Raw genomic sequence first — 21,571 nt, 5'->3', positions numbered from 1 at the left:
TTAGTTTCACTAGGATATCGAGAATTTCATTTCTCTTTCTTCCCTGTTTGTGCTGAGGTTTTGTTATAACATTCCAGAAATCATCGCCACAATCAAGACAGTGAACATCTCCATCAGCCCAAAAGTTTCCTCCCACTTCCCGTCCCAGGCAACCACAGATAGAGCTTCCAAGATGCTTTTCTAGAACTTTAAATAGCTGGAATTATACAGTATGTACTCTTTTTTGGGGGGAGGGGTCTGGATTCTTTTACTTGGTATAATTATCTTGAAACTCATCCCTATTGTTGCATGTAACAATAGTTTCTTCCTTTATATTGTTGAGCAGTACTCTTTTGTATGGATAGGTCACAATTTGGTTATCAATTCACCTGCTGATGAACACTTGGGTTGTTTCAGTTTTGGGTGATCATAAATGAAGTTGCTATGAACAATCTTGTGCAAATATTCGTATTGACATGCGCTTCCATTTCTATTGGTAAATTATTTGGAAATGAAGTGGCTAGGTGGTATGGTCAGTGTACGTTTAATTTTTGAGAAACTTCCGAAGTGTTTCCCAACATAGTTGTACTATTTTCCATCCACAACAACAAGGTATGAGAATTCCAGTTTCTCTACGATGACACCAAATTTAAGGTTCACTTTTCATGACACCTTTGCATTTGAAAACAAATGTGTTGTCTTTCTCAGTGAAATACGTACTTATGTTTCAGTTCCCGAGAAATGAGCACTCCATATGTGCTTTCCTCCCAACTCCCAAGTTGTAGTTGCCTACCTCTTTGCTCATGTATAACACTATATTTAAAAAACAACACTAACCTATATTGAACTTCTGCACTTGGGAATCTTCCAATGAACACTGGACTTGAAGTCTGAAGACCTACGTCCAAACATGGCTCTCCTCCTCCAAGTACATGCCCTCCTAACCTCAAAGACTTGGAGCTTTATTTTCCTCATCTACAAAGCAGGGATGGTATTTCTTTTTTTTTTTTTTTAATTTTTTAAATTTAGTTATTTATTTTTTCAGCATAACAGTATTCATTGTTTTTGCACAACACCCAGTGCTCCATGCAATACGTGCCCTCCCTATTACCCACCACCTGGTTCCCCCAACCTCCCACCCCCGTCCCTTCAAAACCCTCAGGTTGTTTATAGTCTCTTATGGTTCGCCGGGGATGGTATTTCTTAAATGGGAAAAAAATCACGAAGTCAATAGTGGGAGTGCCTGATACACCGAGACAGTATATTACACTTGAACAAATGAACAATGTAAATCATGTAAAAAAAAAACAAACCCAAAACCAAACAAACACAACTTTGTAGCATATCTCTGATTTGGGACAGAAGAATGCAAATCACTTTCTAACTGAAATACTTAAATGTTTATTAGATTTGGAGCAATTCAGATTTATGTGATGGCAAATTTGTTATTTTTTCTGTATATCACACAACAAGGAAATTATTTGTTTTTGTTTTTTTTTTTTCAAAGACCTTATTTATTTGACAGAGAGAGACACAGCAAGAGAGGGAACAAAAGTAGGTAGAGTGGAAGAGGGAGAAGCAGGACCAAGCAGGGAGCCCGATGAGGGGCTCAATCCTGGGACCCTGGGATCATGACATGAGCCGAAGGCAGACATTTAACAACTGAGCCACCCAGGCGCCCTGGAAACTGTTTCTTAATGCTTTTCATCCAGTTTTTCAATTTGGCAACCAAGGTACTTCCAAGGAGATGGCATCTATAAGTTTATTTATTTAATTTCTTGAGGAATTAAATTAATTTCTGTGAGAACTGGGATTCCTATATTTATTCCCTTTATGCTTCACCTAGAGATCCTCTGGATCTAGTCCTTGGGGATCTGTCTGGTGCAGAATGCAAAGTTGTTGTTCCTGCCTCAGAGAACTAACAGTCAGGTGGGGATAGAGACATGATTCACAATCACACAGATCATCAGAAATGATGACCTAGCATGACAGACAGGATGCTAGGTACAAAATGGGATTATGAAATGGTTTGTGAAGAGGCCAGAGGAACGGATAAAGCTGGAGGAGCCCTGTAGCTCTGGCAGGTATCTGGATCTTTATACTGAAAGTACGAAGACACAGGTTTTAAATAGAGTGACATGCTCAGAAATGCAGCTTAAAGACGTCATTTCAGACTGTAAGGGAAGAGAGTAATTGACATGGACAGGCGTGCAGGGCAGAAGTGGCTGGAGCCTGCTGCTGTGGTCCCAGGAAAGATGGTGGTATTATTTCTTTTTCTTTCTTTCTCTCTCTTTTTAAAAAAGATTTTATTTATTTATTTGTCAGAGAGAAAGAGTGCACAGGCAGACAGAGGTACAGGCAGAGGGTGAAGTAGGCTCCCTGCCGAGAAAGGAGCCCGACGTCGGACTCAGACCCAGGATACTGGTATCATGGACCAAACTGAAGGCAGCCACTTAACTGACTGAGCCACCCAGGCGTCCCGTAAAGATGGTGGTATTATTTCCTAAAAGATTCATTTATTTATTTTAGAAGGGAAGAGGAGAGGCGGAGGGAGAGGGATGGAGAGACTCTCTAGCAGACTCCCACTGCATGAAGCCCAACCCAGGGCTGGATTCCCTGACCCTGAGATCGTGACCCGAGCCAAGACCAAGAGTTGAATGAACAACTGAGCCATCCGGGGCCCCCCCAGGATGCTGGCATTTTTGCAGAGGCGTGGCAGTGTACCAAAAAACTGTAATCATGAACATTACACATACTTATCTTCCAAGAGTGGCAGAAGGCAGATTTTGTAATTACAAAGATTGAGGTTTCACTCCTGGCTCCCCTAATAACTGTCGAACTGTGGGCAAGTTATTTCTCCCTATACATGTTATTATTTTCTTTTTAGAAATAAGGAGAGGAATCCCAACCAGAGAGAGTTGTCGTGAAGAGAAAGAAAAAGTATAGACAAGCACTAACCACAGAGTTGGCACATAGGTGCTCAACGAATGATAGCTGTTAGTGTTAAAATAATTAAACAGCTTCGATTTACAGCCATACTCTCTTCTTACTAATTTACAAGATCTGTGACTCCAAACATAAGCTTCAGCATAGTCCCCCCAAATTTAATAACCCAAATAACATGCAAATTTGCACGTATATAGGCACTCTAAAAGAAGCTTAAACTACATCCCAGCCATAAAAGTGGATCCTATTCAGTCTGTCATGAATTCTGAGTTGGAGTTTGAATTGATTTGGCCATAGTTGATCAGTAAAGGGGGGTGTGGAAGGCCCTCTTCCACAGAGACTTCTTGGAAACTTTCACTGGTGACTACTGTGGGAGCTGCAGATAGCAGTGCAGAACTGTGCAGGTTCCTGGACAGTACGTTCGACCAGCTTCTATGGACCCTGGGCAAGTCACTTAACATCCTTAAGTTTTGGGGCGCCTGGGTAGCTCAGTGGGTTAAGCCGCTGCCTTCGGCTCAGGTCATGATCTCAGGGTCCTGGGATGGAGTCCCGCATCGGGCTCTCTGCTCAGCAGGGAGCCTGCTTCCCTCTGTCTCTCTCTGCCTGCCTCTCTATCTACTTGTGATCTCTCTCTGTCAAATAAATAAATAAAATCTTAAAAAAAAACAAAACAAAAAAACAAAAAACATCCTTAAGTTTCAGTTTCCACATCTGTAAAATGGAGACAATAAGAGTTGCTCTAGAAAAACAACAAAAACAGCTGCTCCAATGCAGGGTTATTGCGGGGATCAAATGAGAAAATCCATATAAAGCATTTCACATGGCGCTTAGTGTACAAGTTATTAAATAATTATTTAGCATCCATTCATTATTTTTGAAAGGGTATCACAAGCCTTTTGCTTAATGAAATAGGAACATTAAGAAATGTGCTAAGTTGAGAGTCATAAGGAAGCTAGTAGGAAGTCTGTTTGAAAAGTCTGACAGTCCTATAAACATGTCGTTTACTCTTGAGCCATCAAATCATTTTAGAAAATGGACATTTACGTTGTGCAGTGATGACTGTGCACCACTAGATGGCACTGTGCACACTTTACTAAATATCCATCAAGCGTTAACTGTCCATCGTTAAGCACCTATTAGGCACAGGCCTAGAAGTGGGGTTTCCTCATCTATATTACTGCATACATTTTAAACTAATATACTAGATAAAGCAATGGTTTGTATAATAAAATTATTTGGCTAACATTATCCATATCAAATATAAACATGTATTCTTAAAAGTAGTATTTAGGTGTGTAAACCTGGCGATTCACAGACCTGTACCCCTGGGGATAAAAATACATTATATGTTTATTAAAAAATTTAAAAAAACAGAAAAAAGTAGTATTTAGTACTTCACCGAATCTTAAAAATAATATTAGTGTAAATTTTGGACATTAGTAAAGCCTAACAGTTTGTATTCATAAATAAATGAAAATAGACACAGCTTTAATAGTTTGTCTTCAGTCCAGGCAATCTCAGGTAGGAAAGGGCTAAGTCAGAGGCAGAGGTGTGGTGTGTTTGCATGAGGGTAGAGAAGAGTTTGCTGTTCTCAAGTGATGTTTCTTATCTGTTTGCTGATGTTACGTTATTTTCATAGGAAACCAATTCTTTAGGCCACAGAGATGACTTAAATTCAAGTATCTCGGGGAAAAGTGCAAAAATACCAAACTCATTTATACCTAGAAAGGAATGACTGAGGTCATAAACTTGATCGGAAACAGAAGTATATAAATAGGGTAAATACGGAATATTTACAGGAATATCAAAAGACAACCTCAGGAGTTAGTCTATGTCATTATTTAGTCCAGAACCAGGCTTCCCTGGACCACACATCATAGAGATTGGGTCCAGGTCAGTGAATCTAAGGACAATTTTTTTTTTAAAGCACTTAGGAAAAAAAGGAAAAAAAAAAAAAAGCTTAAGCACTTACAGATCTCAAAATTCCCAGGTCTACTTTCTACTACTTACCAATTCCAAAATTTAGGAAGGTGAGAAAGGCTTTCCACAAAGCTCTCCAAGTGATTCTGACAATCTTATAAAACTTTAGAAGTCTTTCAGAGGGCTTGCAGCTGGGGAAGGTCAGTAAACAATCATAGTGACTTTTTAATTCTAGTCATTTTGGAGTGGTGGTTTTCCACCGTGGCTGCAGGCTGGAAAGCCCTACAGGTTGTAGAACGGTTCCCTGGGGCTGCTGCTCTTGGACCGCCCTCAGAGCCGCAAGGCACTAGGCTTGTTAGAAATGCACAATTATAGGCCCCCAACCCTGATCTGGAGAATCAGAATCTGAATTTTAACAACATTCCCAGGCAGTTTAAGAATGACAAACAGGCTGGAAGTCAGTGGTTCTCTGTCCTTGGCATCAAGAGAGCCTGCTATGTTGTTGTTCTTTTTTTATTAAGATTTCATTTATTTGGGACACCTGGGTGGCTCAGTTGGTTAAGCATCTGCCTTCAGCTCCGGTCAGCATCCCAGGGTCTTGGGATTGAGTCCCGTGTGGGGCTCCTTGTCTTATTCTCCCTCTGCCTGCCATTCCCCCTGCTTGTGGGTTCTTTCTCTCTCTCTGACAAATAAATAAATAAAACCTAAAAAAAAAAAAAAAAGATTTATTTATTTAAGAGAGCGTGTGCACGCATGCGTGCATGAGAGTGAGAGCAAAAACATGAGTGAGAGAGAGAGTATATGGGGGGTGGGGTGGGTAGGGATGGAGGGAGAGGGAGAAGCAGACTCCCTAGGGATCATGATTGGGAGAAAAGCAATTTGCATTAGGTTTGGAATTGAACATAAACTGTTGGTATGCCACTGGGAATATCCTCTAGCATGCAGATGGGGCGTGTATGTGTGTGCACACTCATGCATACACCCTCTTAACCCCCATCTACTTTGGCCACCCAGGCTTAAAGTGATGGTGACTGTTCGAGGTTTGCTTAGGACAAGTTTTCCAGTCTCTGATACACACAGGTAAAAGTAGGGAGAATTCTGATGCTGACTTACTCATCCAATCCCACTACAAAGGAGATAGGTTGTTCCTCCAGAAAACTTGTCCAGATCTTCCCTCCCTAGATCCAAGTTCCCTGACTTTCAGGAAAATTCCCAGCATGAATTTCCCATTGTTACCCCTCGGTAGAGCATGAGAACCACGTGCAGGTGGTATTTCTGATTCCTTTATACTGCAGGTCTGATGTGCCAAATTGTGTTCCTTCACACAGTGGATTATTAAAATTTGTTTGCAGGCTTATAGGAAAGTTATTAATGGAGAGTCATTCTTTTAGTTTTCCAATAAAGTTCTGGTGCCCTTAGCACTAAAAGATGAGCGCACATAGACACATTGTCTTTTTCCTATGCCAGCTCTCAAATGCAAATTTCACTCACTATTCTAAATATCAAGGAGACTTTAGGTGAGAATGCTTTCAGGGAGCTTCCCGTGTGGGTCAGACTGCCACGTGCGTAGGGTGTGAGGAGGTGGGGAGAAGAACCTACCTCCTTGTGAGTTTCAGGAACAACTCCAGGTTCCTCTTTAAGCTCATTACCTTGCCAGCGCATTAACTCGCCTTTCTTAGCCTTGCATACCAGAGGCTAACAACTTCATTTTATTCACTGAAGAAGTACTTATCAGCCCTTATTATGTCACAGCCCTCTTCTGGCTTCTAGAATTAGTGTGAACAAGACAGGTCCCTGAAGACACAGACTCACAGGTGGAAGAGGACTGTGGGATCTAGTGAACAAAGGCATAGAGTACGCAACAAGTCTAGCTTCTCTTCCAGAGAAAAATGGGCTCAGAGATCATAGACTTGGATTCAGGTATTTCTTCATTTGTACAACAGGAATAATAATATCCAACTTTCTTATCTTACAGGTGTTCTGGGGAACAACAAAAATCACATGGAGAACACTTAGTAAACTCTAAAGCGCCATATGCATTTTAGGCATTGTTCTTTTTTTTGAGAGAAAACAAGCATTAACATTTACTGTAATATTCAGATAAGACTATAATCCCCCAATTTTTTGTTCTACTCTGTCAGTGATAAAGATTTCTGTCCCTTCATACAAGCTTTCTTCTACAATTTCAGGTTGGTTTTCCTCTTATAAATTATAAATCCAGCGAGACTGTATCACAGCAATGAGTTTAGCTCACATTCAGATCAAACACTTATCTCAAAATTCAGAGAACGTCAGCTTGTGAGAAGAAAAGAATATTTCCGCGTGTCACTAACTTACCCTACACGTATTGCATGTACAAGCATTAACCTACAGAAGAAGACTGCTGCGTACATACAGAACTGGGAATGGAAGCAAGAAATGAGATTCTATCATATTTTCAAAAGAAATGAAATCCAACCAATAATTTTAAAGATTCTACAATATATGATGCTTGATGTTAGAAGGGAGAACCTGGCCAGGAAAGAGGTTGTAATTCCCATGGGAAAAGACCCGTTCAGATGGCCTAAAGATCAAGATGAGACACTATGTCATCAAAAGCCCATATTCTCTGGGCAGATTAAAAAAACAAACAAACAAAAAGCAATAAAAAAAAACCCAAAACTACTGGAGCTGAAAATACAGGGATGCTATTGCAGGCTGGAAACTTCAAAGTTCAAAGTTCAAAAGAGGAGGTGGTAGGGCTCAAGCTGGTTCCTGAATCACAGCAGGATCTCACTACATAAAGATGGTGGTGGGGGGGTGGATACTCCAGGAAGAAGATGATCTAGTGACTGATAGCAGAGAGCAATGAATAAAGAAGGGGCAACCACGTCTTCTACTGACTTATTGGGGCTAGCAGAGTTTGTTTGCTGGGTGTACTGGAAAGTGGGGTCTGTAACTTTGTAACCTTTCCTACTGGTCATTATTTGACAATTCTCTAATTTTTCAGTAATCAAATAGAGAGATGGAGAATTTGCTTCCCCTCAAGTTTAACACTAAATTTCATTTTCAAAATACATGTGAGTTAATTCCATCCTGGTCTACAGCCAACCAGTCCAGTGGTGAGAATCAAAAGTGCTCTTTGGAGTGATGAGCAGGTCTCAAACTGTGACCTCTGATTCCATAGTTCTGGAGTTTGGTCAGGGGAATCCCTGGTTTCCCCTGCTCCTTGGGTGATTTTGAAAAGCAAGGATGTTTGAGAACCACGGCTGTGGAGCATGACTTAAAGAGATGAGAGACAAGGAGAACAGGAAATTGATGCTCATTTGAGCTGGAGGAATTTATTTAAAAGATATCACAAGAATCCTGGGAACAAGGATTGTGGTCAAGAAAGCCATGTGCAAATTGTCTAGTTGTTAAGATTTTCTCAAACAAATAATTTATTTTTATGCCTTCATGCAGGCTTTTGATCATGACAAAACAGTGTTTAAAAAGCTCTTAGGGAAGAGAAATTCAGTTAAGTGGTATGCTTTGCCAGGGTCAAGAAATGCATTTTGATGTGATTATACTGAAGAGATTAGCCACATTGACCAAAAACTGAGTTGGGAAAGAAAATGTTAAGAAAACACAATTTTTGTATTTGATTTCCATTCATGAGCCATGAGATATATCTTTCAATAATGAATCGAAACAACATCCGAATAACTCACCAAATTATTTTATGCTTCCAAAGACAACGCTCCCTTGCACCTACATTACATACCTTAATCACCAAGACTGTTCTCTGTGCTAAGGATCCTCGGAGAGAAGCATCATAGCTTACAAAGATGACATTTAGTTTCACTTTAATTTCCTGGGTAAGATGCATGATGGAAGAGATCTTCAGGAAAAGGTCTACAACATATTTTTGGCATAAAATCAAGTAGGATATCAGGCCAATCCTCAAAGGCCCTGACAGTACATCTATTGTCCATTAGGAAAAAGTATTCATTTTTCCTTAAATTGTGTTTGTAGACTGGCATCATTATTCAAAATGAGGTATAGTAATTGTTGGCTCAATAGCTGTCATACCGTAAATTAAACTGAGCTGAATTCAATTGAACAAGTATTTATTAAGCCTATTCTTTTCCAAAGTATTGTACCAATGATTATAAAAATAATAAGAGAAAGTAAATGAAAAGAAAGATCTGAACAATAACCAATTTCTCACTGCCAGTGTTTAACTCTGCTCGGAATGTATTTAATAGCTTCAGAAGCAAGAGGATCGTGTATCTTATCTCCCCTCTGGATAGTCATTTTAGCCTTCACTAGACAGTTTGTATAGGTTTCTTCAATATGCTAAAGAGCATTCCCTACATTCTAGTGCTCTAGTTTGGGCTTTTACTGCCTTCTACATAGATTTTTTTTTTCAAGATTTTATTTATTCATGAGAAACAGAGAGAGAGGAGGGGGAGGGTCGAGGGAGAAGCAGACTCCCTGTGGAGCAGGGATCCCCAGCACCCTGGGATCATGACCTAAGCTAAGGCAGACGCTTAACTGACTGAGCCACCCAGGTGCCCATTGGATGGTAATGGTGGGATTCGAATGCACACCCCCAAAGAGACTGCAGCCTTAATCCAGTGCCTTATACTGTTGGCCATGCTACTGCCAAGCCTATTCTACATAGATTTTTACAGTAGCCTTTCTTACACATCTCCAGTTGCTGCCCTCTTCCATCTGCCCTAAGAAATGGTGTAAGTCCCAGCTGTGGCCATGCCATTCTCCATCACCTACTGAGTAAAACCCAATTTTCTAAGCTTGAAAACCAATGCTTGGACTCTAGTTTCCTAACCTTATTTATTTATTTGTTTGTTTTTAAATATTTATTTATTTATTTATTTGAGAGAGAGAGAGAGAGAGATCACGAGATGAGTTGGGGGAGGGTAGAGGGAGAGAATCTTCAAGCAGATCCCTTGCTGAGTGCAGAATGGAGCTGGGGGTTGACTCGGGGCTGGAATTCACAAACCATGAGATCATGACAAAGGTTGAAACCAAGAGTCGGAAACTTACCGAGCCACCCAGGCACCAGTCCAGTCCTCCAATCTTTAACCTCATCTCCCACTCACCTCCAGCTTTTTCCAAGAATCTTACGCCCCAGCCACACTGGGCTTCATATTCCAGAATACACATTTGGCTTTCTTGCACTGATTTATTGTACTCTTCAGCAAGTACGCTCTTCAGTTGACTGCCTTTCAAGGTATTACACTCATGTATGCCCGAGGAAGCCCTGGTACCTTCACGTGGAATTATGCTCTCCTGTTTGTCGTTCCCAGACAACTTCATGTATTAGAGCATTTACGACACTCTGCATTTCTCAGGGTTTCTAAGGGCCAAATTGTTCCCTCCACTTGTTTTTGATAAGCCCTTGACTGAACTTCAGAGGAGAGGAGGGTCTCTGAAATGATGAACTAAATTTTATGGTTGCGGTCATGTGTGTTTGGAGGGAAAGGATCTGTGACTTTCATCAGATTCTCTCAAAGATGCATGAGGAGAAAGAACCACAGCATGAAATTATAACTAACTTGAAGATGTGTACTATGTCCCGTTCATCTCCGTACTTCTCATAGCTACTTGCATATGCCTTGTTCAAACAGGGTGCTCACCAGTACTTGGTGAATGGAGGAGGGTAGAGGGCCTACTGTTTGCCAGTCATGACATATGATCTCTAGAAGATTCCCCTTGACCTCAGTGTTTCAGGAGAGCTCAGTGAGACTCACGGAGCATGGCTTCCCACAGTACTTTCATTATTCCTTACACACTATGACTTGAGCAGATGGCCAGAACCCTAGATGCCAGAAGCGGCATTTCAAGAAAAAGAGCAACCACAGGGCTGGCAACCGTGAGAAACTGCTTTCCACTTTTCCTTTACAGCTGTTGCTCTCAGGGATGCCGCACCGTGTGCCAATATGACCCCGATCAACACTGACGGACAAAGTACACGGGGCCCCTGAAGAACAGATAAACAGCAGTCATGGGGAAGTGTCCCTTTTCCCTGCACTCACTCTGTACCATTTTTGTATAATTAATGGTCTTTCTGCAATGAGAGTAAAAAACGGGATAGACACTGAAAATGCATTTCATTCACCCATTCAGAAAATAGTTATGGCTCAATTTCCTAGTACGCAGGAAAACTGGGAGATAGGTTAGTGTTTCGGTGAAGCAGTCTCTAGAGGGCTAATCGGCAGATTATCTGCAGTATCTTAAGTGAGGTTAAGAATATAAGAAGTGTATCTTCTGTAAGAAAAAAAAAATTTTAAAGGCAGTAGAAAACATTGATGAGGAAATGTCTACCACAGAAAGCCAAGGTACACAGGAGGCAATGTTTCAGACCCCTGTTTGGTACCTTTTCAAAATCTTGGCTCTGCCCCTTGCTCCAGCCCCTGCAGGAACGACCGGCAAGGTGTAGACTTCGACTGATCGGCTCCACACAACTGCCACCAGACAGTACTTGCCTTTTGTTCCAAACCTTGGATGCCCCAGCACTAAGGCCGGAACCCGCCTCACACCTACACAAATGCAACCCAGACGTATGGGGGTGGTGGGGAGGGAGGAGCAGCAAGATTAGGACTTCCTCCTTGTGGCCCCTGAATGGAAAGTTCTGGAGACTTTCGGGAGGTTCCTTAGAAGTTCCTGCACTGTCTGTTGGCTTTCCTCCCTTGATCCATTTCTGCTCTGGAATGGCAAACGAGGGAGTTCCACAGAAGCCTTGTGTGGAGTCTGCTTTCTGGGAAACACGGGCTCAAGCACGGATTCTAACCAAGTCCCCATCTATTACTGGTTGAGCCCATTCAGAGTAACAAAGGAGAAGAAAACGATGATTATGACCATGTTCAAAACAGATTCTAATTCTGCGTGGTCAAATAACTCTTCCTCAACATATCCTTCTCCACAATATAATAATATCACAGTCCTATATCAGCTTTGTTGAATTTGGAAATTAAAATGTATACTTGATCTTATGATCGAGTTTATTATCTTTGAGAAACTAAGCTTCTCAGGGCTGACGCATTATTAGCTTTGTAGCAGGCTCGTGGTCCATGAGTTTGACAGACATCGCTGGACAGGCTCTCTGTTTACCATAGCATTTGGCTAATATTTGGAGGTTAGAAGTTGAGTTCTCAATTATATGATTTGATCTGGTGTTTATTCAGGAGAAGCCATTTAACATCTCTTGTGCTATGCTCTCCTCATCTAGAACAAACAGAACTTTACAATTCCTGATAAAAAAGGAGGTAAAGCAGAAGTCCTAGCCCAACACCACGAATAATTAAAAATAGCTAAATAATTTATTTCAATAGCTACAGATATATTTGATGCCTTTAACCGCCATTCTTATAACTACTTTTTTTTTCTTCAGAAAATGACAGTTTGCTCAGGGGACTTGACAGGCTAGGTATAAGCTGATATAGCAAAGTTTTAGAGTGTTATCTACTATTTGATAGTCCCCAAACCAGAAGCTTTATAATAAATAGAACATAGCATTAGATTCTAAACTGGAGGTTACTCTAATACTAAATTTGAACACTATGGAATATTATCACCTCCCCCTCCCCCCCGTCCCCCCCCCCCCTCCGCATGATCTAGAAAAATGCTTGGCATGCAGCAAACCTTGGTCCATATTCGTTGAATAAAAAAATAAGTGAGTGGCTGCTGGTAACATGAACAAAATGTCAAGAAAGTCTCCTTGATTTAGTCCTCATGGGTCGCAGGGGTGGTTCTGTGGGAGTGGCCATCTTTCCTTCCCTGTCCTCCCGACTGTCTTCAGTTTCCTCTTAGTGTTTGCCAGAGCCCCACAACCCCAGGAGCCAGGCTGTAGGACAGCACCCTCTGGGTGTCCCTTCACTGCTCAGCTCAACGGCTCTGTGACGATCCAGCAGGTTCCCAGGAACACAGCTTGGCAGACCACTAAGGGAAGGCCACTGAATCTTACTTGCTGGATGGCGCAGGGAAGCTTGAAAGGATGCCTCTGTACATGTCACTCTTAACCAGTGGGCTGGGGCTTTTAAACATGAGGTTCTTTCCTAAACTGTGAGCGTAAAAGTATTCCGTGGTCCCAGCTCCGTGGTCTAATGCAGAAGCAGGAGGAAGGGAAGGAAGCTGATGGCTGTTCCCTCCAGACACCCACAAACGACTGCAGGCACTGGTTCAGTTCATAGGTTGTGCATGGGAAGACGGAGCTCCTAGCAGTCTCTAAAAATAAAAGCTCTAACAAGAAAACAAAGCTCTGAATCTTTAAGATCTTAAAAATAGAAGCAATGAAAGGGAAGAAGCAGCTTTAATTAAGCCTGTATCATAAGCACCAGGACCTTAACAGTATAGATTTGTTCTACCAGAAGTTCGCTCTGATGAAGGGGAAACAGTTTTGCCACAGGTCCAGACAGAGTTTTCTGCTGGTCCAGGAGGAGGTTTTCTGCTGCCACATTATAAGGCATCTTGAATGGGTTTATGTTCTGCTGCTACCACCAACCTCCCCACAGGGAGTTTTTAAGGAATGTTGGATTCTAGTGCAATGCCTTTCTCTTTATTCTAAACAAGTGTCTAGAATGATCCAACATCAGGAGTGAAAATATGTATCAAAATCACTTGGAGCACAGATAATTATGCTCTAAGCCTTTGCCATCTGCCACTTATTTCCCTAACTGAACACTCCTGCTCTTCCTTTTGACTCCTCGACAGGAAAGAGTTCTATCTCTCTCCTTCAGACACATCTCTTTTGGGGGGATCTGTTTTTGTCACCTGAGTATTTCCTTGAAACTTCATTTTTTTCACCCAAGGCTCTCTATGTCATTATCTAGAAAACAGAAAAGTCAATGATGCTGAACAATGTGGTAGGCAGAGTTCTAAGATGCCCTCTTCCTCTTCACACCTGCCTAACCCCCAAGATTCCTGGTCTTCAGTATTGACATACCTTCACCACTGCTGAATCAAACACTAATTTAGGTACTGCAGTAAAGGGATTTTACAGATGTAATTAAGGTCTCAAGTCAGTTGACCTTAAGATAAGGAGATTTTCTGGGTGAACCTGACCTCACATAAGTCCTTTCATTTTTTTTTAAAAAAGACTTTATTTGAGAGAGAGAGGGAGAGAGCAAGCACACAAGTGAGGTGAGCGGCAGAGGGAGAAACAGACTCCCTGCTGAGCAGGGAGCCTGACTCTGGGCTTTATCCAGTGACTCGATCCCAGGACTCTGGGATCATGACTTTAGCTTAAGGCAGATACTTAACTGACTGAGCCACCCAGGTGCCCCTGCATAACTCTTTTAAAAGTAGAGCATTTTCTCTGGCTGATCACAGAGGAGGAGGAAGTCAGAGAGACCCAGTGTGCCTGGAGAAGCAAACATCTAGAGGGCTGTGTGGCAAGGAATGCAGGTGGCTTGTAGGAACCTGGGAGTCGTCCCCAGCTGACTGTCAGCAAGGAATGGAGACCTCAACTCTTCAACCATAAGGAAATGAGTTCTGCCAATAGCCAGTTCACTCAGAAGAGAACCGTGAACCCCAGATGAGAACCACAGACACTGGGAGACTCTAGGCTGAGAATCCAGTCATGCTGTCTTTGGTTTTGGACTGATAGAAACTACAAGAGAGTAAATGTGTGTTGTTTTAAGTGGCTAAGTGTGTTATGTAATGATAGAAATGGATACAGGCAGCCCAAAATCCACATACTTAAAAATATGGCAAAGAGGAGGAATATGCTGGTAATCAACTTGAATAAAATTGAATGGGATATTAGTATTTATTTCAGAAAAAGCATACCTAGGAGTACCTGGATTGCTCACTCAGTTAAGCATCTGCCTTCTGCTCAGGTCATGATCCTGGGGTCCTGGGATCAAACCCCGAGTTGGGCTCCCTGCTCAGTGGGGAGTCTCCTTCTCCCTCTCTGTACCCCTTCTCCCTGCTCATGTTCGTTCTCTCTTTCTCTCAAGATAAATAAATAAAATCTCAAAAACAAAAACAAAACACATACCTAAAGCCTACTCCTGAAAGTGTAAGACTAATCACTTGGCGGGTAAAAAATGAATCTAGTGGATCCTATTCATTCACTCATAAAAAAATATTCCTTCTGGATCCACCATATATCTAGCACTCACATGAGTTAATTTCACAGCGACAGAGAAGCCATTAGGTGAGCAGTTTCTGCATTTTTTTTCCCTTCTAGAAACCCTAAATGAAGTTTAGAGTTATCAAGTCAAAGCATGTGTTCTAACTTTATAAGTGGATGAGGAATACTTGTATTTATTTTATTAGAGGGAAGATGTTTGAGAAACTCTGAAAGCTCAGATACAAATATATACCTTTCCTCCTCTTTTCCTTTTAAGCAAAATTTTAATGAAATTTTAGTTGATATGACTGACAGAAAATTCAGGCTGTGAGCAGAACTAAAAGAAAGTGCCTCCTTACTTTTGCTCCCTTTATTAAACAGGAGGGATTTGAGATTTCTGATTTATTTCTCTTGTTCCCTTTTATTGTTCATGAACTTAAGGCTGCATTCCATTGACTCCAAAGTAATTTCTGGAAAAAGATCTGCTGACATTACAGGGAATCTGGATCATTAACCATGTCAGTGCTGACCGAGGAGATAATGTTCTGGCAGAAAATAATTATTTGTTTAAAACAAAGGCTGAGATGTTGTCATTGCACACATCCTTATAGATGGTGTATAGCTTATTTTTTGTGGAAAGTTCTCAGGAAACCTTGAAGCTAAAGAAAATGCTATCGATTAGAAAGCAGAGTTAGGACTACTGTGTGTATTATCCCCTTTCTGTCCTATTTCTCCTAGAAAATAAAATTGACAACGTGGTGTCCCCTAATTTTTGGGTCATCCATCCTTTTATTCCATTAGGGAATGTGCTAGTCATGGCACGGGGAGGGAGGTTAGGCCAGGGTACAAAAATGAACAGTGAGGGGAAGAAGCTGACTTGACAAATGAATCCCATGGAGAAAAGTTGAAGGAATAAAGTGTCTTTTGTCTGAAAAAAAGAAAAGATGGTGTCTCACAGTTTTTCTTTTATAACAGAAGTTGGTGAATGTCTTTTTCGTGTTTGGAGAGTGAGGCACTACCAGATTACATAGTAATATTATGTAGATATTAGCATATATATATATGTATATATATATATAATGAGAGAGAAATTTATACAACATTTTTCTGATGAAATTAAAAATATAATACTGGAGGGCAATTTTTTTTTCAATACTTGTTTACCAATGAGAAGATTGGAATTTGTGGGGGGAAGGATAGCATTTTGCTTAACTGGGACTGTAAGTAGTGTTCCCTATTTTAAAATCATTGCAAATATTCGTCTGTAAAAACTCCTATTTTACAGTCTCTACAAAGTAAGTGCTGAGCGGCATTTAGTGCACAGGCCACAGTTTTCTGGCCTCTTCTGTGGAGTGTTTTTTTTTTTTTTTTTTAAAGATTTTATTTATTTATTTGACAGATAGATCACAAGTAGGGAGAGAGGCAGGCATAGAGAGAGAGGAGGAAGCAGGCTCCCTGCCAAGCAGAGAGCCCGATGTGGGGCTCGATCCCAGGACCCCGGGACCATGACCTGAGCCGAAGGCAGAGGCTTTAACCCACTGAGCCACCCAGGCGCCCCCTGTGGAGTGCTTTTGACCCTGAGAAACAGTTACTCTCAGCAACCATCAGGAATTGCATTAGAGGGAATGAACATGAATGTCAGTGATAGGAATCAGTGCTCTGTACAGGAAACCATAAAGATAGTAGGCAAGGGCTGTGGGGACAGAAATACAGGGAATTAACTTACCCTTCTGATGTCTGAACTCAGATAAAAAAAAAAAATCTCTTAAAGTCTATATACTCCATGCTATATCCAGATAATATATTTTTTTTCTAGGTGATGACTTGACAAGTGTCAGTTTTTAATGTGTTCCCCCCTCTACTATGTAGTTTTTAAGCTTAGTTTTGTTAATACCCAACATCAGTCTTACCTGTAAATAAGGTCTGGACCTAAAAATAACCTGTTCTCCATTAAGGTCCATTGATTTCTATGAAGTAAATGCTATGTAAGAATTTCAGTAAATGTACTTACAAATACACTGCCTGGATTTTTTTTTTTTTATTTCTCTTATTGTAGAGTAAAACTCCAGCATAAAGTACCATATTTATGGCGTATTAAGTTTCACTGCAGACAAAAATGACCTTTTCCCCTAATATAGGGGTGTATGTTCAACATTGACTAATATTATGTCCCATAAACACCAGTGTCCTGGTTATCCAAAAAAGTAGGCTCCGCCTTTAAGATAAAACAGCCTCAGCTGTGTTAGCATTTTGCAAGCTCCCTGACATCATAACTGTTAGATCTGTTGTCAGGAAGGAAAACTCAGAAAACACATATCGTACTTGCATTTAACACTTTTGCTCGAGGTAGAAACAATTTTAAAAAGCAACTTTATTTTAGCAGAGCATTGAAAACCTGCTTGTTCCTCTTCCTTAAGGTTTACTTTTGTGTAGTTTGTAGAGAATGTAATACTTTCCTCATCCTACACTTGATCTTAGCCAGCAGGCTGAGAAGGGATTTCCCTCACCCTCAAATAGAAGAAGTTTGTTGGGTGTAACACTTCTCTGTGTAACGTCCACTAACTCTCTAAGAATCAGACTAGATGTCTTCTTCTCTAGGAAACTCCTCTTACTGGCCCTCATGCCCACATAGGGCCCGGCCTCCTTGTGCTCCCACAACACCATGCCCCATTCCTACCATTACACTTCCATACTGTGTTAGGAGCTTGTTTAAAATTCCAGCCAGTCTAACCCAGTTAGACTTTGGGCAACTTTAAGGCAGAGATCGCATGTTCTTCACATCGCTCTACCTCGGGCACAGTGTCGAACACACAGTAGGAGCTCGTTATAAGCTTTCTAAATTAAAAGGTAAGTGAATGGATGCACCCAGGGACAACTAGACGAGTATGAAAGTTCTAGTTTCCCTAGGGATGGACTGGAACTGTTTTCCTCACTGCTTTCCAAGGAGGTCACTGTGACTCCTTGGATAGTCAGGGTGACTATCACATGATTCTTGATGTAGGATAAGGATGAGGAGCAGAAAAGAACAGGAAGAGGAAAAGGAACCCCCCAAGAATGAGAAAGGGCTATTCCCTGGGAGCAGGAGGAATGCGAGGTGGCCCAGGGTTGCTGGAGATAGTTAGGGCCTATGCAATGCTCTCCCCTTCCCTCCCAGCCTTCCCTTTCTTTACTGTTTATTTACTTTTTAGTTCATCCCTACTGTTTTGTAACCCTTTTTTTTTTTTTTTTTAAACAATTCCCTATCTCTGCTGAAAGGACCTGAGGAAGCTCTGCTTGGCAAAGCTCTGTGGGATGAGAACCCCCGTCCCTGCTCTTTCTCCTCTCCCTTCATTCTCAGGGCCACTGAGTGGCGATGAGGAAAGAAAGCGGGAAGATCCTGTCACTTTTTCATCGCTGAATACGTGGAGACCTTTCCTTTTGTTTAAATACAGGTGGTAGGGTTGAGGAAGGGAGAAAAGCCCTGTTTTTGGTGGGAGCCTCTTCCTTGTCCTTTAATACCAGCGCTCAAAAGTCCTTTTATAGACTCAGTGCCCAGGGCTACAAGTACATCCACAGATTCCTTCCCGCATCTGTGTGCTCTTCTCATTGTCTCCCCACCAATTTTTTTTTTTTTTTTTTTGATGGATTTAGTTTCCTGTAAGGAGTCAAGCCTGTCTTTGATATCTGGCCAACCTGTGTTTACCCCTTTCTCCTCCTGCCCCGAACTTCAGCCCCATTTCCAGCCACTGAAGCTGAGGAAGAAGCTCTACATGAGCACCATATTTATGTCCATCCCCCATAGTCAGGATTTGGGGAGCCTGGGGCAGGACCCCAGGGAACATCTGCTGGAGACTCCGGGAGGTAGAGGTGTGGACATGCCTGGTTTCCACACTGACCGTGTCTAAGCCCTCTGCCACTCATGCAAAAACTACGTGTATATCCTCAGGAGAACATTCCGGTTCTCATTTTTCTAATCCATCCAATACTAATTAGAAAATGAGAATACTTATTCGTTTTTACAGCAGTCAGTTTTCAAAAAGAAAAGAGTAAGTTCATATACACGAACTATGAGGCAATTTTTCTTTCCAGAAAATGACGAGAGCAGTGAAGCAGCAGACGACGCAAACGGTTCGCTGGGATTAGTGATCTAGTGGCTGCTGACATTTTAAAATTTGGGAACAAGTCGAAGCAAGTCTCTTTGTTTCTTCAAGTATTATTGTCTCTTTTCTTGTCGTGGTCTGATGCAGGCCAATGTAGTTAAAACTCTGATACAAAGGGTAATTTTGTAGCTTCAGAAAGAAACTTCTGTGCTTTCCAGGGGCTTATCAACATTTTCTTATACTTGTAAGGCAAACACATGTATAAAGAGGACTTAATATCTGATGTTTTCTAACGTTGGTGGAAACCACTCTGATGGCACTGCATGGACAATACCAAAGCTAGAGAAGAGAAGAACAATACCCATCCAGATTTAAGCCATCCCAAGGACAGGATTTCACACACATCCAAAGGCTCATCACTTGAGCAGTTAAGAGCAATGACGCCTTCAGAATCACTTACAGAGAGTCTCTCTAACCATTTGTGCATCCTGATACTCTACTGTTGTGTAAACATATTTTTATCAACACTTATAAGACACCAGTTTTCATAAACAAAGTAACAAACGTAAACTATAAGATTCAGGAGGGTAATTAGTCCAAACAACTGGCATACTCACAGTTGCATTTCTTCTGAACAAACCGAAGCTTGCATGCTGTTCTGTAGGTGGAGAGTCGGATGCGATCCAGATCTTGAGCCCCTGGTGGGGGGAGAAACGTACACATATGGTCTGCCATGTGTGTGGAAAGCGATTTATAATATTTATAAAGAAAACGGCCATAGATAGTATAACCCATTCACTTAACTTGATTTTTATCTCTATTAGACTACAAATATAACTTTCAGACTAGAAAAGGTCTGCCTCACATCCCTCAGGTTCCGGAGGAAGAGAACGCGCGGAGCCAGCACGCTGGTTGTCCACCGTGTTCGTGGGCGGAGGAACACGGCCTCAGCCCTGTGGTGTCTGCCACTTCCGAGAACAATCTGCTCAAGCTGTGACTTTAAACAGCAAGACCACAGCAGTGTCGTCAAACAACCATTTTAAACGCACTGCGATGGGTCACCAGAATCTGGCTGCGATGGGAGCACTCGCTGAATGTGGGGACCTAAGTGTGACCTTAGGTCCACTGTTTTTATTTATTTATTTGTATTTATAAGATTATTTATTTATTTATTTATCTGAGAGAGAGAGAGAAAGAGGGGGAGAGAGAGCACAGGTCGGGGGAGGAGCAGAGGAAGAGGAAGAAACAGAGTCTGGGCTGAGCGCAGTCTTGGGAGTGTGGTGGGGGGTGGGTGCCCGATCCTGGGATCCCAAGATCATGACCTGAGGCAGGTGCTTAACTGACTGAGCCACCCCGGTGCCCAGGTCAGCTGCTCTTAGAAACCTCAGTTTTCGCATCTGGAAGTTGGGGATGATGATACCACCGCTACTCACTTCACAGAATTGTGGCAAATGTGTTACTACACCTAAGCACAGAGACCAGGGCTTGGCGCAGAGTTGGCGCCGTGGATTCATCAGTATTGCTAGTGCCTATCCTGCAAACCTTCCTGTCAACCTCAGAGGAGACTCCGTTCTAAGAACAACCACTACTCTTTCTTATACTGTGGCTTCCCACTCCTCTCTCTAAAGAGAGGAACATGTTCCCCATATTCTTGAAAAAATTTGCTCATTCTCTAGTTCTACTCAAGAACCCAGCGTGGCTTCTGCTGCTCACCAAGTCTGAATGTTCTGCTGCGAATCCAAGCCCGTCTGTGTGTCCTTCCCATGCCACCAACCCAGTAATATTTCCTACGACTCTCCACCCAGAGCCTCTGCCAGGCAGGGGCTGGTGTCGTCACAGCGCCCTGTGGACGGACTGCTTGCTACATCCACACCAGAGTTCCTGGCGATCCTCCTACTCTTTTCCGAATGAGCTGATCTCTAGACTGTGTCTAGACTTTCAACAAATGTCTGTTCTTCTCTGCTTCCAAATATTTGGCTTTCTTTAAGCCCATGTTTATGGTGCGTAACAGATATAAAGGCACAGAGCTATATTTTGACATGTGTTGAACTTTACCAGTAAAAGTGCTACATAAATGATTCAAAATAGAATAGTTAGGGTAGCAAGTAAATGAACTGGCCTAGAAATAATTATATTAGGAGGCCAATTAAGTGCTTTCTTAATGAAATTCGGGGTGAATTAGCAAGTGTCCTGCATTGAGAGCATTTAGCATACCCTTGAATCAAACTGATCTCTTTAGATTCGTTTAAAAATGATACCAATATTCCCATTACTTCCCAGTTTTATGAAGCAGATCATTAAACATCATTCTCATGAGAATGTGTTACTTGACAAACAGGCTCATTGACCCTGGGTGCTTGGAGGATCAAAGAACTAGGTAGGGCCCATCCTTTCCCAATGCAGGAATTCTCCTAACCGTGCCCTTAAGAGATGGACATGTGGACAATGGCCATATGGATTATTTTCAATGATAGGGATGGTTATAACTTAGTAAAAATAAATGGGCTTTAAAGTCAGTAAGCCTTAATCTTTCATTTCCTAGTTGTGTGACCTTTGACAAGTTTTTACTCAGTATTGGATTTCTCCATGA

At 41.7% G+C, this 21,571-nt stretch overlaps 1 protein-coding gene across 17 annotated transcripts in view; it reads right to left on the bottom strand.

The window, feature by feature from the left end:
- Window positions 1-21,571, bottom strand: part of DTNA (dystrobrevin alpha) — a 137,783-nt gene that overhangs the window by 90,335 nt on the left and 25,877 nt on the right. For all 17 annotated transcript variants that reach the window (XM_046024777.1, XM_046024782.1, XM_046024783.1 and 14 more), the window contains exon 3: window positions 19,599-19,679. In XM_046024777.1, coding sequence (XP_045880733.1) covers window positions 19,599-19,679 — 81 coding nt within the window. The remainder of the gene's footprint in view (window positions 1-19,598; window positions 19,680-21,571) is intronic.

Source organism: Meles meles, chromosome 12 (genome assembly GCF_922984935.1).
Source record: "Meles meles chromosome 12, mMelMel3.1 paternal haplotype, whole genome shotgun sequence".
NCBI lineage: Eukaryota > Metazoa > Chordata > Mammalia > Carnivora > Mustelidae > Meles > Meles meles.
Note: the sequence above shows the minus strand (reverse complement) of the source record. Positions and strands in the feature narration are given on the sequence as shown.